General features: G+C 29.3%; 1 protein-coding gene across 5 annotated transcripts; it reads left to right on the top strand.

Annotated features, from left to right (window-relative positions):
* The first annotated feature begins 36 nt into the window (after positions 1-36).
* On the top strand, positions 37-12700 carry LOC145197011 (uncharacterized). 5 transcript variants are annotated; one of them, XR_016449968.1, is made up of 10 exons: positions 37-547; positions 706-841; positions 2403-2623; positions 3405-3520; positions 9133-9560; positions 9882-10097; positions 11172-11445; positions 11588-11764; positions 11901-12138; positions 12251-12700. XR_016449968.1 is itself a non-coding variant. In XM_090079380.1 (10 exons), the coding sequence occupies exons 1-10, from the start codon at positions 189-191 to the stop codon at positions 12440-12442; spliced, it is 2379 nt and encodes a 792-aa protein (XP_089935506.1). In that variant the 5' UTR covers positions 37-188; the 3' UTR covers positions 12443-12700. The 5 variants fall into 5 exon arrangements, 3 of the variants coding, with proteins under 3 accessions (XP_089935506.1, XP_089935508.1, XP_089935507.1); XR_016449969.1 differs by having other exon boundaries at positions 706-1056; positions 11588-11769; XM_090079380.1 differs by having other exon boundaries at positions 11588-11769; positions 11884-12138.
* The last annotated feature ends 318 nt before the right edge of the window (positions 12701-13018 follow it).

Genomic DNA, 13018 nt, shown 5'->3' with positions numbered 1-13018 from the left:
TGTTCACCGATGACAAGTCGTCTTAATTTCATGAAATCATAAACAAACATTTAAGTCAGCGTGAACTGCTTTTTCTTCGAACGTAATACATTTTTATAAATGAATGAAGTTGTTTCCAGCTAAAACGTACTCCGTAATTTTAGCTGCGTCTCGAGGATTTAAGTAAAAAGGAAGGTCATAAACAAGTCATGGAGGATTTAAATATGAACGAATATTTTCTTAACAAAAAACTTCGTGAACCTAAAAGTAAAAAGAAAATAAAGTTGTCAGTGTACATGCTGTTCCTGGCATCCGTAATTTTTGTTTGCTGTGGCGTAATTTTTATATCCAGCAAAAACGTGTGTTCGAGAGTCGTTGAAAATGTACCTCAATCCGGTTTCATTAGAAATATTGATGAATATTGTGAACCTTCTCCAGAATTCGTTCGAATCAAGCTCAATGATATCTTATTGAAGTGTCAAAAACTTTTGTTCAAAAACTCGCCTCATGAAGAACTGTATGCAGGGATGTGGAAAAGTGAAGATGAAATTTATGAAATTTCCAAAAGGTGAAAAATGAAATAAGATTAATTTCAATTAAAGATCTCAGAATTTTTTTTTTATAAACTTTTAATTCCTAAAAAACAAGCTAGAAAGTTAATCTCAATAAAAATTAAAATGTTTAAACATTATATTCATAAAAAATGCACAGAAATTTCACTGTTAGATTTAAGCCCTACGATCCTAATCCTCTCCTTCTAAAGAATATTGCAGACCAGATTGATGATCTTTTAAAAGAGATTGCACTCTTAAAACCTGACAAAGAAAAGATGAAGCCAAAAGAAGTTCAAGTTCTTTCCGAGGTGAGTTTTTTTTTTAAATTTATAAAAAACATGTAGATTTTACAATTTAGTTTCTATACAGACATGCTGGAGCACACAACACGATTTTAAACAGGCACGTTGGAGCACACAACACCTTTCTATACAGTTACGTTGGAGTTGAAAATGCTTTCATAACGTTACTGATACGGAGTAAGGAAAATTTGACGTAGCTCATTCACAAAAGAAACAAATATGTAAATATAATTCAAAAAATTTAGATATTATTATTGAATAAGTTATTAATTATTAATGAAATGATATTACTAAAATAATATTATTTCATTCCATATTAATTTAATAAATATTTGGAATGCAACTAAACTTAATTGCTTGCGTTAATCGACACTTTATCAATCTTTACAAGTTGAAGCTAAGGTGACAAAAAAAAACTTTGAAAAATGGCTGAGTTAAAAAAAAAAAGTTCGATGATAAGGTGAAGCGCTTTTTTTTGTTTCCGAATACTCGACAAACGACAATCGAGAAATCGAACTTTTGTTATATCGAAACGAAATTTTTGTAAAAAATCTCGTGTATTTCTACGGTCAAATTCCATTCGTTTAAGTCAAACATTTGGTTAATAACATTGATATCCTGATGGTCGTATTAATATTGTTATTAATACTATTTTTGACATTGTAAATATTACACAAAATTGTAAATAACAATAATATATTGTAAATACAATAATTGTAATAATAATATAAATGAATAACAAATAGAAGAGAAATTAAAGAACGTCTTTAAACGAATTTCTCTGTAATTAAAACATGTTAATTAACCTTATTATTGAAAATTTTATTCGTTTGATACTATGTATGTATGTATGTATGTATGTATGTATGTATGTATGTATGTATGTATGTATGTATGTATGTATGTATGTATGTATGTATGTATGTATGTATGTATGTATGTATGTATGTATGTATGTATGTATGTATGTATGTATGTATGTATGTATGTATGTATGTATGTATGTATGTATGTATGTATGTATGCATGTATGTATGTATGTATGTATGTATGTATGTATGTATGTATGTATGTATGTATGTATGTATGTATGTATGTATGTATGTATGTATGTATGTATGTATGTATGTATGTATGTATGTATGTATGTATGTATGTATGTATGTATGTATGTATGTATGTATGTATGTATGTATGTATGTATGTATGTATGTATGTATGTATGTATGTATGTATGTATGTATGTATGTATGTATGTATGTATGTATGTATGTATGTATGTATGTATGTATGTATGTATGTATGTATGTATGTATGTATGTATGTATGTATGTATGTATGTATGTATGTATGTATGTATGTATGTATGTATGTATGTATGTATGTATGTATGTATGTATGTATGTATGTATGTATGTATGTATGTATGTATGTATGTATGTATGTATGTATGTTTGTATGTTTGTGTGCATGAATGTATATATATTGTTTTTGCACAAAGTATAGTATTTTGTTTAATTGAGTATTGATGAACCATTATTTGTACAGCTATATTTTATATTTTAAGGTCCGTGTATTTCTTCAGCAATTTTTTGGTCATATATACGATTCAGATTTTTATGGTGGAGAATGGATGTTTGGACCAAATTATTTTTGTATGAACAAAATTTGTTCGCTTGACTATGAAGTTCAGTTATTTAAAAGCTTGTTTAAACCGCGCACAACAGAGGACATCGAGTTCGCAATGAACACTTTCAACGAATACAAAAATACTATTAATCAATACATGTAAGTAAATGACTTGGGCCCGAATGCAAAAATTAAACTTTAAGACTTGAAATTTCATGTTTGATTCTTACATTTGGGCTTTTAAACAATGCCTCGTTGTTAACCATTCAAAAAAATTATGACGTCTCCACTTTTTTGTCATATTTTAAATAATTATGAAAAATCAAGTATTCAATGTAATTCAGCTAAAGTTCGGCGTTAAAAATTTCTAACATTTTGAGAGGTCGACACACACACAAAATAATATTATATATATTTGCATGTTACTTGAAATATTGCTGAGCCAATAAAATCAAGCAAACTTTATGCCGTCAGAGTCAGAAAGTATTAAACTTTTTCGTCGTCAGACAATTAAAAATGCGTCATCCGAAAAAATGAAAGACCATTGTGTCATCATAAAAGTCGAGGTGTCATCGAAGAAACAAAAACCCAAAAAATTTTTAGGTAGAAAGAATTGCTACTCGATATAGTTGTTAAATTTTTGAGATTCGTTTTTCTGATTTTGAATACAAAGTTAATACAACTTCTTCAATAATTAAATTCATGACTTGAAAAAATAATTTCATCTGCAACGGTAACAAATTAAATCTTTACGTCAATAAAAGCTTTTCAAACGCCAGTCGCTTGAATTCTGTGATTTTACGTTTCAACAGCGAAAGTTTACGAAATAAAATGCAATGAATTAAAAACAACGAGAGTTGGAGACAAAAACATTAACGAATGTTAGTTGTATGTTTTATATTTAACAATATTGCGTATACCTGTTTTTGTATTTTTTTAGTTCCAACTTGGAAATGGGGGTAAATGCAGGCATGGTGAAGAGCAAACTTGCTTGCTCAGCAGGCGCAGACGCATTTAAACAAAACTACCAGAGAATTATTATTCAAGGAAAAACAAGTATGTTTATTTATACGATCAAATGAGGGTTGCAAATCCTTAGAAATGTAAAACAAAATATTTAATAAATTTAGAATAATATTTATAACGGGTGGTCACAAAGTCTTTAGGTTTATTTTAAGAGAGCATCAGTATTCGTTTATTTTTAATGCAAATTAAATTCTGAAAAAAGTGAAATTCTTTTATTTATGTTTGAAGTGAATATTTATGTAGGAAGTGAAATTCTTTTATTTATGTTTGTTGATGGTATTGTGAGAGTGGTGTTTTTATATGTATGGCTTTATCAATGAATTAGTAGTATATAAAGAGTTAAGGTTAAGGAAGGTATGGGTATGAGGGTTATGTGGAGGTTGGGATTGATGTTAAGGGTTTAGGGATAGTTTGTTCAGGAAATGTAAAGGTTTGGGGATAGGTTGGTCAGGACTAGGTAAGGTTTAATTCTTAAAGGGTTAATGTTGTGTTTACCATCCTCAGTATATTATATGCAATATATCTCAACAAACGTTCTATTAGTAATGGTTAGCACTCTTACTGATTTTATTCATTACGTTTATAAAAAACAAATAATACTCTCTCACTCTATTTGTAGTGTTCAATACTGTTTCTATCAATTACTCCTGTTTTTTATTCCTCTTTTTAATACGAATATATCTTCTTCTTCTTCTTTTTTACTTGCAACGGCCAAAACTTCCGTTTATTTTAATCAATATTTCTTTTGACTTCTGCTTAGCTCTTTGCTTCTGCTGTTTATCAAAAATTACTTCTTTTTTTCTTTTGTTCGCTTACAAAGCTTCTTGCTGATCTAAAAACATTTGTATTTAAAACTCTCTTTTTACTTCTCTGTCAAACTCCGTCTTCCTTCTGTCTCTCAAAACTCTGTTTTCTGCTGCTCCCTAAAACTCCGTCTTCTTCTATCTTTCTGAAACTCTATTTTTTGAGCTTTTATAATTTTTGCTTGTTTTTGGTTGCGATATCTGTTCGTCATTTATTTATATGGCGGGTTGAATAAGTCTCCGTGTGTACGTCTTTTCCCAGTCGTTTTTTTAAATTTTTCTTCCTTCCACTTTATCGTTCATTTACATTATTTACATTTACATGGGTTGATGAGTTTTCGTGTTTACGTCTATTTATTTTAATTCTCCCTCCTCACAGTATTAATAAAGTTTTTATTAAGACATTTTAATTCAATAAAATCCTTTCTTACCGTACTCAATTAAAACGTGTAAAATGTGTAACATTCGATTTTGCAAAGCTTTTTAGGTCATTTGAGACTGTTGGACCCTTTTTCCTTTCCAGCTTTTCTCAAACACTTTTTTTTTAATGTAGACAAGTCTTAAACAGGTCAAGTTTCTGACAGATTTGAGAAATTATTATCTTTGTCAACATGATCTATTAAAGTCATGAGATTCTAAACATATTTTCACTAATCTTCATACTCTTCTTCTCAAAAAAACAGAAGTTTTTTATTTGTGATCTACAGAACAAAAAAAAAAGTTAGGACTGTTCAGTGACATGGGGACAATTTAATAAATTCTGAACTTAGAATTTTAATTAGTTTTTACTTATGTACCTAGTGTTTTTGTTCAGATTAAGCCAGTAATATCTCCTTAGCAGTTCAACATAGGTGGGAGCCTGTTGGAGGTAAAGTTCTGCAAAGGAAACCATAGCTAGTATCTCCTCTTCCTTGTGGCCTTTGACGAGTTCTCGATATCTGTTTCTGAAGGTTTACTCTAATTTATCTTTGAAGGAATATAGTAAAACAGGGTAGAATGAAATAGAGGGAAGAATGAAATAGAGGGAAGAATGAAATAGAGGGAAGAATGAAATAGAGGGTAGAATGAAATAGAGGGTAGAATGAAATAGATGGTAAAATGAAATAGAGGTAGAATGAAATAGTTATGACTATGCTTATTCTTTTGTTATTGAATTAACTTTTGAATAAACTTTTTGCAAATATTTTTTGATCATGTTGTAGAGAATTTTTTTCTTAATAAGATGATATCAAATTTTAATTTTTTTTAAAAAAAAGTTTTTTTATAATTTTTTAAGTTTTCGAATGCGTAATGATATTTTTTATTTTTTTTGAAAAATGGACATAAAACTCTCGGAAATTAAATTTGATATCATTGAACTTAATAAGTAAAACATTTTACGCTGGTCAAGAATCTTTTTTCAAAATTAAATTTGTTATTCTGGGAAAAAAGTTATGAGTTAAAAAAACTGAAACAGAGAACTGTGGGGTTGAATGAAATACGCGAATTGATCACTTGTTAAATGCGGCTTTTATTAATTAAATCTCAAGTAACCAATCAATCTCTATAAATTTTTCGTTTAAATTTTAAATTGATTATTATTAAATCTATTCTAATATAAAATATGCCTCGAAACAACTTGCACTCAAAGAAAAAAGAAAAGCCATACACCGAAGAGCAAGTTACGTTTGCTATTTCATTACTCAGAGCCGCTCGAAAAAATCCACTATACAGTTGGAAACTTCATCAATGCTGCTGGCAATCGTCTTGCTCCAAAAAATCAAAAAAATGTCTGTACAGAGATTGGTGCTTAAGTGGTCTAGACAAATGTTTCACCTTCAACACGTTGACACAAAAAAACGAAAAAATGTAGACGTACCAAGGTTCGAAAGGGAGTGTCTCAATAAATCTGAAATACTCGAGAGATTGAAAGATGGTGAGAGCAAAAAAGCAGCAAATCAAGCTAAAAAACTACGCAAGCTTAGCTTTAATGACGAGCAGCAAATAAAACAACAGCGACTCCAACACCAATAACAGCTACAAACCAAGTTGAGTGTAAAAAGTGCCGTAAAGTTTCAGGCGAAGCTTTAACAAGTCAAAATATGGAATGGTACCAGTGTGAAAATTCAAAATGCAAGGTTTGGCTTGGTCAAATATGAATACCAAAGTGATATATAATAGGCGCTGAGTTTTATTGCACAAAAAAGTGCCGCACAAGTGACAATTCAGCTCAACCTCTACTACCTCTCTACGACTCAACATCATCACAAGAATAAAGTTTTTTTTTATTTGGTTGTTTTTTTAGTTGTTATTATTGGTTGTTTTTTAAATTCTTATTATTGGTTGCTTTTTGTTTTTTTTTATTTAAGTGTTATTTAATTACACATAGATTTGCGTATTTCATTCTCCCCGAATGTGAGGGTAGAATGAAAAAACTTTTTTTTTCAATTAAATAAAGTTTCTTAAAAAACTAAAAACGTTTTTTACTTGATTTGTATTTATTTAAATACAGCTCAAATTTCTCTACAACTTTAAAAAAAAAAAAAAAATTAAAAATCTTTTTCCCTTAAAAAAAAGTTAATTAAAATTCTTAACTATTTCATTTGACCCCATTTTACTCTTTTCTACATTTTACTCTTCTTACATTCCTTTTTTTAATAAAAAAAAATTTGATCATTTTTAAAGCCTAAAATAAGTTTTAGATTACACGAAGCTGAATACCTTTTCTTCCAATGTTTTCAAAAAACATTTGTTTTGTTCGGTTGTTTTCCTTTTTTTTTAATATTTAAAATTCTATTTAATTAAGATAAAATAAACTGCTCCCTTTATTTTATTCTACGTGGTTTCTACATCGTTTGTCGTTCATAAAAATAGTTTGATAACAGTTGAACCAGTTATGCTGTAATTGTTTTAAGTAATAATATATTTAAAAGTTTATAAATATTTTGACCTGACTTTGCAAAATACATCTGTTAAAAGAATGTTTCAACGGTTCCATTTTTATTATACGCGAGTTGTTTGACATAAAAAAAGTTGAGCTATTTGACATAACAAAATTTTTTGTGTCAAACAGTTAACGGTGGTTAATGGTGGTTAATGATGCGTGTCTTTCACTAAAATGTATTTAAGTTAAGCTCGGTTTCCAATAGTTGTAGGAATGTCGTACAACAGTTGCACAACAACTTTGTTTTATAATGGAAACATTTTCTAGTGTAAGTTGCACAACTTAACGTCGGTTGTACAACAAATTTTATGTTGTACAACTGCGGTTGTGAGGTTTAAAAAAAATCTATTTATGCAACAGTTTTTTGTTTTTTGTGCAAAACGCGCAGTTATTTTTTAATGGAAACCACACAATAACTGTTGTATAACAATAAAGTTTACAAAATATCGCCATTGTGAGGAATTATTTTAACCTTCCCTGAGACACTAATGAGTCATTGCTTTCTTTATGAACTTGACAATATTTTTCCCATCTGACTGTGAATCATACAAACTCCACTCCCCTTTTGCACAGTAATACAACCGCCTCATTTTAACACATTGAATACATTAAGACAAATTTGAAAATCCGATTAATGACAAAAGGTGTTCAAGTCTGTCAGGAGACATTCTTGAGTATCGTTTAAAAAAATTCCCTATCAAATAGCATCATTTTTTGCACCAAAGAACTAAACGCACCTTGCTTAACGAGTTTTTTAAATAGTTCTCTGACCCAAAACACATGCTTTCTTTTCTTTACACTTTTTTGGCGTCTTAAAATTAAAAGTGTAACAAAAAGTCGATAATTTAGAGTGATATTTTTTTTTATGACGGCCATTTTTTGTTTGTTTACACTGTTTTTTTTGAAAGACTTTTGCGCTAATTGAATCTAATGGAAACATTGCGTTGCACAACAATTTACCGCACAACAAATCAAACGAATGTTGCACGATTGTTGTACGATATTTCTACAACTATTGGAAACCAAGCTTTATCAAATGCAAAAAATTACGCGAAGGTATCACAACTCCTCTAGTTTACTGATAAAAATAATTTGACACAAAACACTCAGATTCACTGTTATAAATATGCGTCTTACAAACCAGCTCTGGATTATGTACATCTTCATCTTTCAATTAAATTTAACGAATTTTAAGTAAATTTTAAGTAATTTTAAGTAATTTTAAGTAAATTCTAACTAAGTTTACATAAATTACCCTCCACTTGAAATCGAGACTTAATTTTTTGTTTATTTTCATCGCAAAAATGAGAAAAAATGTAATATTCCGGATTGTTACTATCAATGTAAGTTACTTTACTGAAATACCCAAAGGTGGAGCAATAAATTTGTTTTCTGAAAATAAGTTTTTTTTTTATTTGTACTAAAATGAGCGAATAATTAGATTGATAACAAATGTTGTGTGCTGTGAGCATCGTTTAATACTTATAATTATTTCGCAATTTGACCCAGTTATCTATTTATCTATTTTCTTCTTTTTTGTTTTTTTATATCGTTAGTTTCTTTTTTTTATACCGTTGCTTTAAAAAATAAGAAAAAATGAAATCTTTTTTCCTTTGCTTCTATTTTTATTATAGAAAAAAGTTCTAATAATTTTTAAAATTAACTTAACTAATGTTAAGCATTTTTTACATAAATGAAAAATATGAAAAATAAAAATATTATAACATTTTAAAGAAAGTTCTAAATCTTCGTGCACACCTGTTTATAAATGTAGGTTTAAAATAATAAACCTCGTATGCAACTCTCTCTCTCTCTCTCTCTCTCTCTCTCTCACACACACACACACACACATGAGATTTGTTATCATAAACATAAAAGCGCTAGATTCAAGATTAAGTTTTTGTCATTTTTTTTAGAGGGAACTCAAGACACATATTTTGAAGGTATTTCTGACTCGTTTTATTCACAACTTAAAAATGAAACAATTGCCCTTTGGGAAAAAGTACATCATGAGTCAGTGAATGTTTCAGTCGAGCGAGCCTTGAAGAGTGGTTTTGATGAGTCCATTATCAGACTATACCAGTATCTAACGAAAAATTACAGCAGGCACTGTCCTCCTGACGATGAAGCTAGTGGTTTATCAAAGCTTCCTTTAGAATATGTTTACTTTGATGGTATAAAGAATGTAAATCGACCGACAACGAAGATGTTACCTCATACAAATAAAATCCTTGACGGAAGGTTTTTGTATAGAAGAGTTGTTCCGCGATTCACTACAATAGATATTTCGCCAGAAGAAATATTTGAAGAAGGAAAACGACAAGTGGATCTCTTTTATCCGCAGGTTTTTTAAAATTTTGTTTTGAATCTTTATTTTTTCATAATTTCCACAGCAATAACTACAATAGCTCCAACCACCTGAGAAACAGTAATATAAGTATCTTTAATAACACCAACAACCGTCACAACTGTAACAACATAAGTTATAACAATTGTTGCCGTTCAGACGTTACAGACGTTTTCGACAACGACAGACGTTATACTCGACAACGTTTTGACGAATCCTAACTTTATCCATAGACTTGACCAAACAAAAAAGTTACGTAAATATAAAGGTAAAATTTTTTAAAAAATAACAAAAGCAGCTCTTTTTTTTTATATACAGATAGTGAATATTTCTCTTCAATACACCAAAGAAGCAGACGAAGAGAAAGCTACTACAGAAATCCGAAACGTGCTAGAAGCCAATGAGCAATGGCACGGGCCACTTAAATTCCCAGAAAACGAAAGCAACAAGGAAGCGTTTGAGAAATGCATAGATGATGAATCCTCAAAAAAATATTGTCCAGTACGATGGAAAAGTGTACAAAGTTGGTTCGATGTAAATTTTTTATTTGATATTTTTTATAAGTATACTTAAATATTTGTTTGTTAATGCGAGGATGGTATTCATTACGTTTGTTAGTTGGTATTCGTGTATGGTTTGTTTAAAGGTAAACTCGTAGACCTATAATTTTTTAGATTAATCAAAGATTTAAAAATTAGTTTGTAATCAGGAAAATAACTATGTCCTAACTTCTAACTTGAAGTATATATAACATTTACATGTACTGCTGAATCTTGCTTGTCTTATAAAACACTCTATAAATGTTCCAAATCTTTAAGTCAAATATATTCTTTAACACTTTAAAAGTAATAGGAACACGACATTTAAATCTAATAAAAAATCTTCTTATAACGTCTTTGGAACTATCCTCTACAAAAGTTCTTAACAGTATTTTAAGTCTAGCTAAAATTAGTCTCTATCTTTCTCTTAAAACTCCTCATCTTTCTTCTCTTACAACAAAAAAAACTCGTTTTTCTCCTAAAATTCGCATAAAAATTTCTGTAAATAAATGCTCAGCTCTACTTTTTTATATGTTTGCAGATGTTTCTTAAATCATATGGTGTCCTAGCACTGACAATGATTTTTATTGCACATGTTCGTTTTGTGTTTTGATTTCGACATTCCTATTCAGATTTATATAAATGCTTGTCTCAGGTTTTGACTCGCTAGTAAAAATATCAAAATATTTTTAATAGTTTTGGTGATTAAAAATTTTATGTAGGGGGTAAATTTTATGTAGGGGGGTAAATTATAAACAGTTTATAATTTCTTTCATTTCCCTTCCTCACACATACTTCAGAAAATAATTTCGTGCTTAAATATTACTTAAGTCTTTAAATGTAATTTTAACATTAAAATAATAATAACTTGCTTTTGCTAACCACCACTGTTTATTATTTTTTTTTTTTAATAAAAGAAGCAAAGAAATTTAAATTTTGTAATAACAATTTATGAGACAATAAAACTAACATACCTAGTTCAATCGGATAAATTTCTTCCATCTAGTTAAAATGAAGGCAGTATCCAAGGTTGAAAATACTTACTTATTTTCATTTCTTGGGTATGTAGGACATAAATAGCATTCTGGCGATGATACATTCAAAGTTATATTCAGCTTTTCATTTTACCGGGCCTATGAACTCTTCGCCGAATTGTCCCATTAGAATGGCTTGTCATTATAACCCATCCAGCGGAGCAAAATCTTTTTATCGGAGTGATTCTAAATGTTCAGCACCAACAACATTTGTCCTTCCTTTTTTTTTGGAAAAATATGGACCAAAGTTTCAAGAATGGTCAGTGGCAGGACATGAAGGGAGACCTGGTCATCAGTTTCAATTTCAAGGTAGTCAAAATTTGTCTTGAAAATTTAATTTTTGTAAATTCTTTTTCTTTAAAAATTTTTTATATTCAAACAATTAAAAAAAAAAAAGAAAGTAAAAGAAAAAAAAGAAATATTTTAATACTTAACTCTTTAATTACTTCAGGTTCAGAAGAATTGTTTAAAGATCTTTGCCCGAAAGACTTATCCAGTTACATACACAGTAAAGTGTATTTCAGCGGTTTTGTTGAAGGGTGGGGGCTATATGCAGAAAACCCTGTTCTTTCGGATGACGTGGGATTATATAAAGATAACCTTCTCCAAGAGTTAGGCATGTACAAAGGTCAGGTATTCAACTTTAGCTTTCTTTTTGACATCACTTTATTAATTCTTTATAACAAAAATAAACTTGAATAGTGTTTAATCAGATAACAACAATATTTTCATTTAATTTTTTGGAAGATTTGGCGTGCTCTTAGATTACTAGTTGACACTGGTCTGCACTATAGAGGAAAAAACCGTACTTGGGCTTTAAACCAATTTGATAAATTCGCTTTGGATAATTCAGACTTTGGAAGGAAAGAAGTAACAAGATACATGTCATGTCCTGGTCAAGCGACTTCTTACATGATTGGTAGATTGGTTATATTAAAAGCGAGACGAAAGGCGGAACAAGAGCTGGGACTAAGGTTCAGCTTAAAGGATTTCCATTACCAAGTAACAAAACTTCTAAACCTTTATTTAAATATTTGAAAATATAATCTTAAAATATTCCAATTAAAGTATTCAAAACCATACCATTGTGTTCTATTTGAGAAACTACTTTCAGATACTTTCCATTGGTCAAGCCCCACTGGATTACATCACAGATCATATTGATCGTTACATTAAATGCGTAAAAGAACCAACACTTTTGTATTGTGAATACATTCTCACGCCTAAAAGAAGTATACCGAAAACATCCGATAAACACGTGTTCTACAAGAACTTTTTAAATCCACCAATTCAATATTATTCATAAAGTAGTTTCTTTTGGAAAAATGTTCAAACAATATACTTAAGCAATATATTATTTCTTTCTGGTTTCTTCTTTACATTCCTCTCTTCTTTACGGATCTTCTTAATGTTAAAGCCATTTTTATATACCTATTTTAAATTTCAGGGTTACGTAATTTATTCCTAATAGAAAATTTGGTTTTTATAAATTCAAGTAATTTATTTAAAGTCTTGTTTTTTGTCTATTTGATGTCAAAAAAGAAAGAAATTTAGTTTATGATGATTTTTTTTTTTTTTTTTCAATGGTTATTCTTAATGGAAACTCTGTTTTCTTTTTCACGAAGTAAATAAAGAATCATTAGGGTGAAGGCGGGTAAATTCGGCAGGGAGATTTCGGGATCCCTTCAAAATAAAAGCGAAAAATGAGAAATAGTACGGTTATTGAAATTATATTAGAATCTTGAAGCAAGATGTGCAAAATTGCGAATAACTTCTGTTTAAATTATATATATACAGCTATTCACGAAAGTTTAAACGATTACAGAGTTTTAAGATCTAATCTTCAGTTTTTCTTGAATAAAAATCTAACGGAAATAGATTT

The sequence above is a fragment of the Hydra viridissima genome, unplaced genomic scaffold (genome assembly GCF_058129835.1).
Source record: "Hydra viridissima isolate aposymbiotic clone 2 unplaced genomic scaffold, HvirCarnegie_v1 scaffold_2, whole genome shotgun sequence".
NCBI lineage: Eukaryota > Metazoa > Cnidaria > Hydrozoa > Anthoathecata > Hydridae > Hydra > Hydra viridissima.
This window is presented reverse-complemented; position numbering and strand designations above follow the sequence as displayed.

What these genes read in the sequence shown, in the direction of transcription:
- LOC145197011 (XM_090079380.1), top strand. Translation starts at nt 189, where the DNA reads ATGGAGGATTTAAATATGAACGAATATTTTCTTAACAAAAAACTTCGT. An exon ending in TATTATTCAAGGAAAAACAA is followed by an intron (nt 3,521 to 9,132) that starts GTATGTTTATTT and finishes CATTTTTTTTAG; the next exon opens with AGGGAACTCAAGACACATAT. An exon ending in TAAAGGATTTCCATTACCAA is followed by an intron (nt 12,139 to 12,250) that starts GTAACAAAACTT and finishes AACTACTTTCAG; the next exon opens with ATACTTTCCATTGGTCAAGC.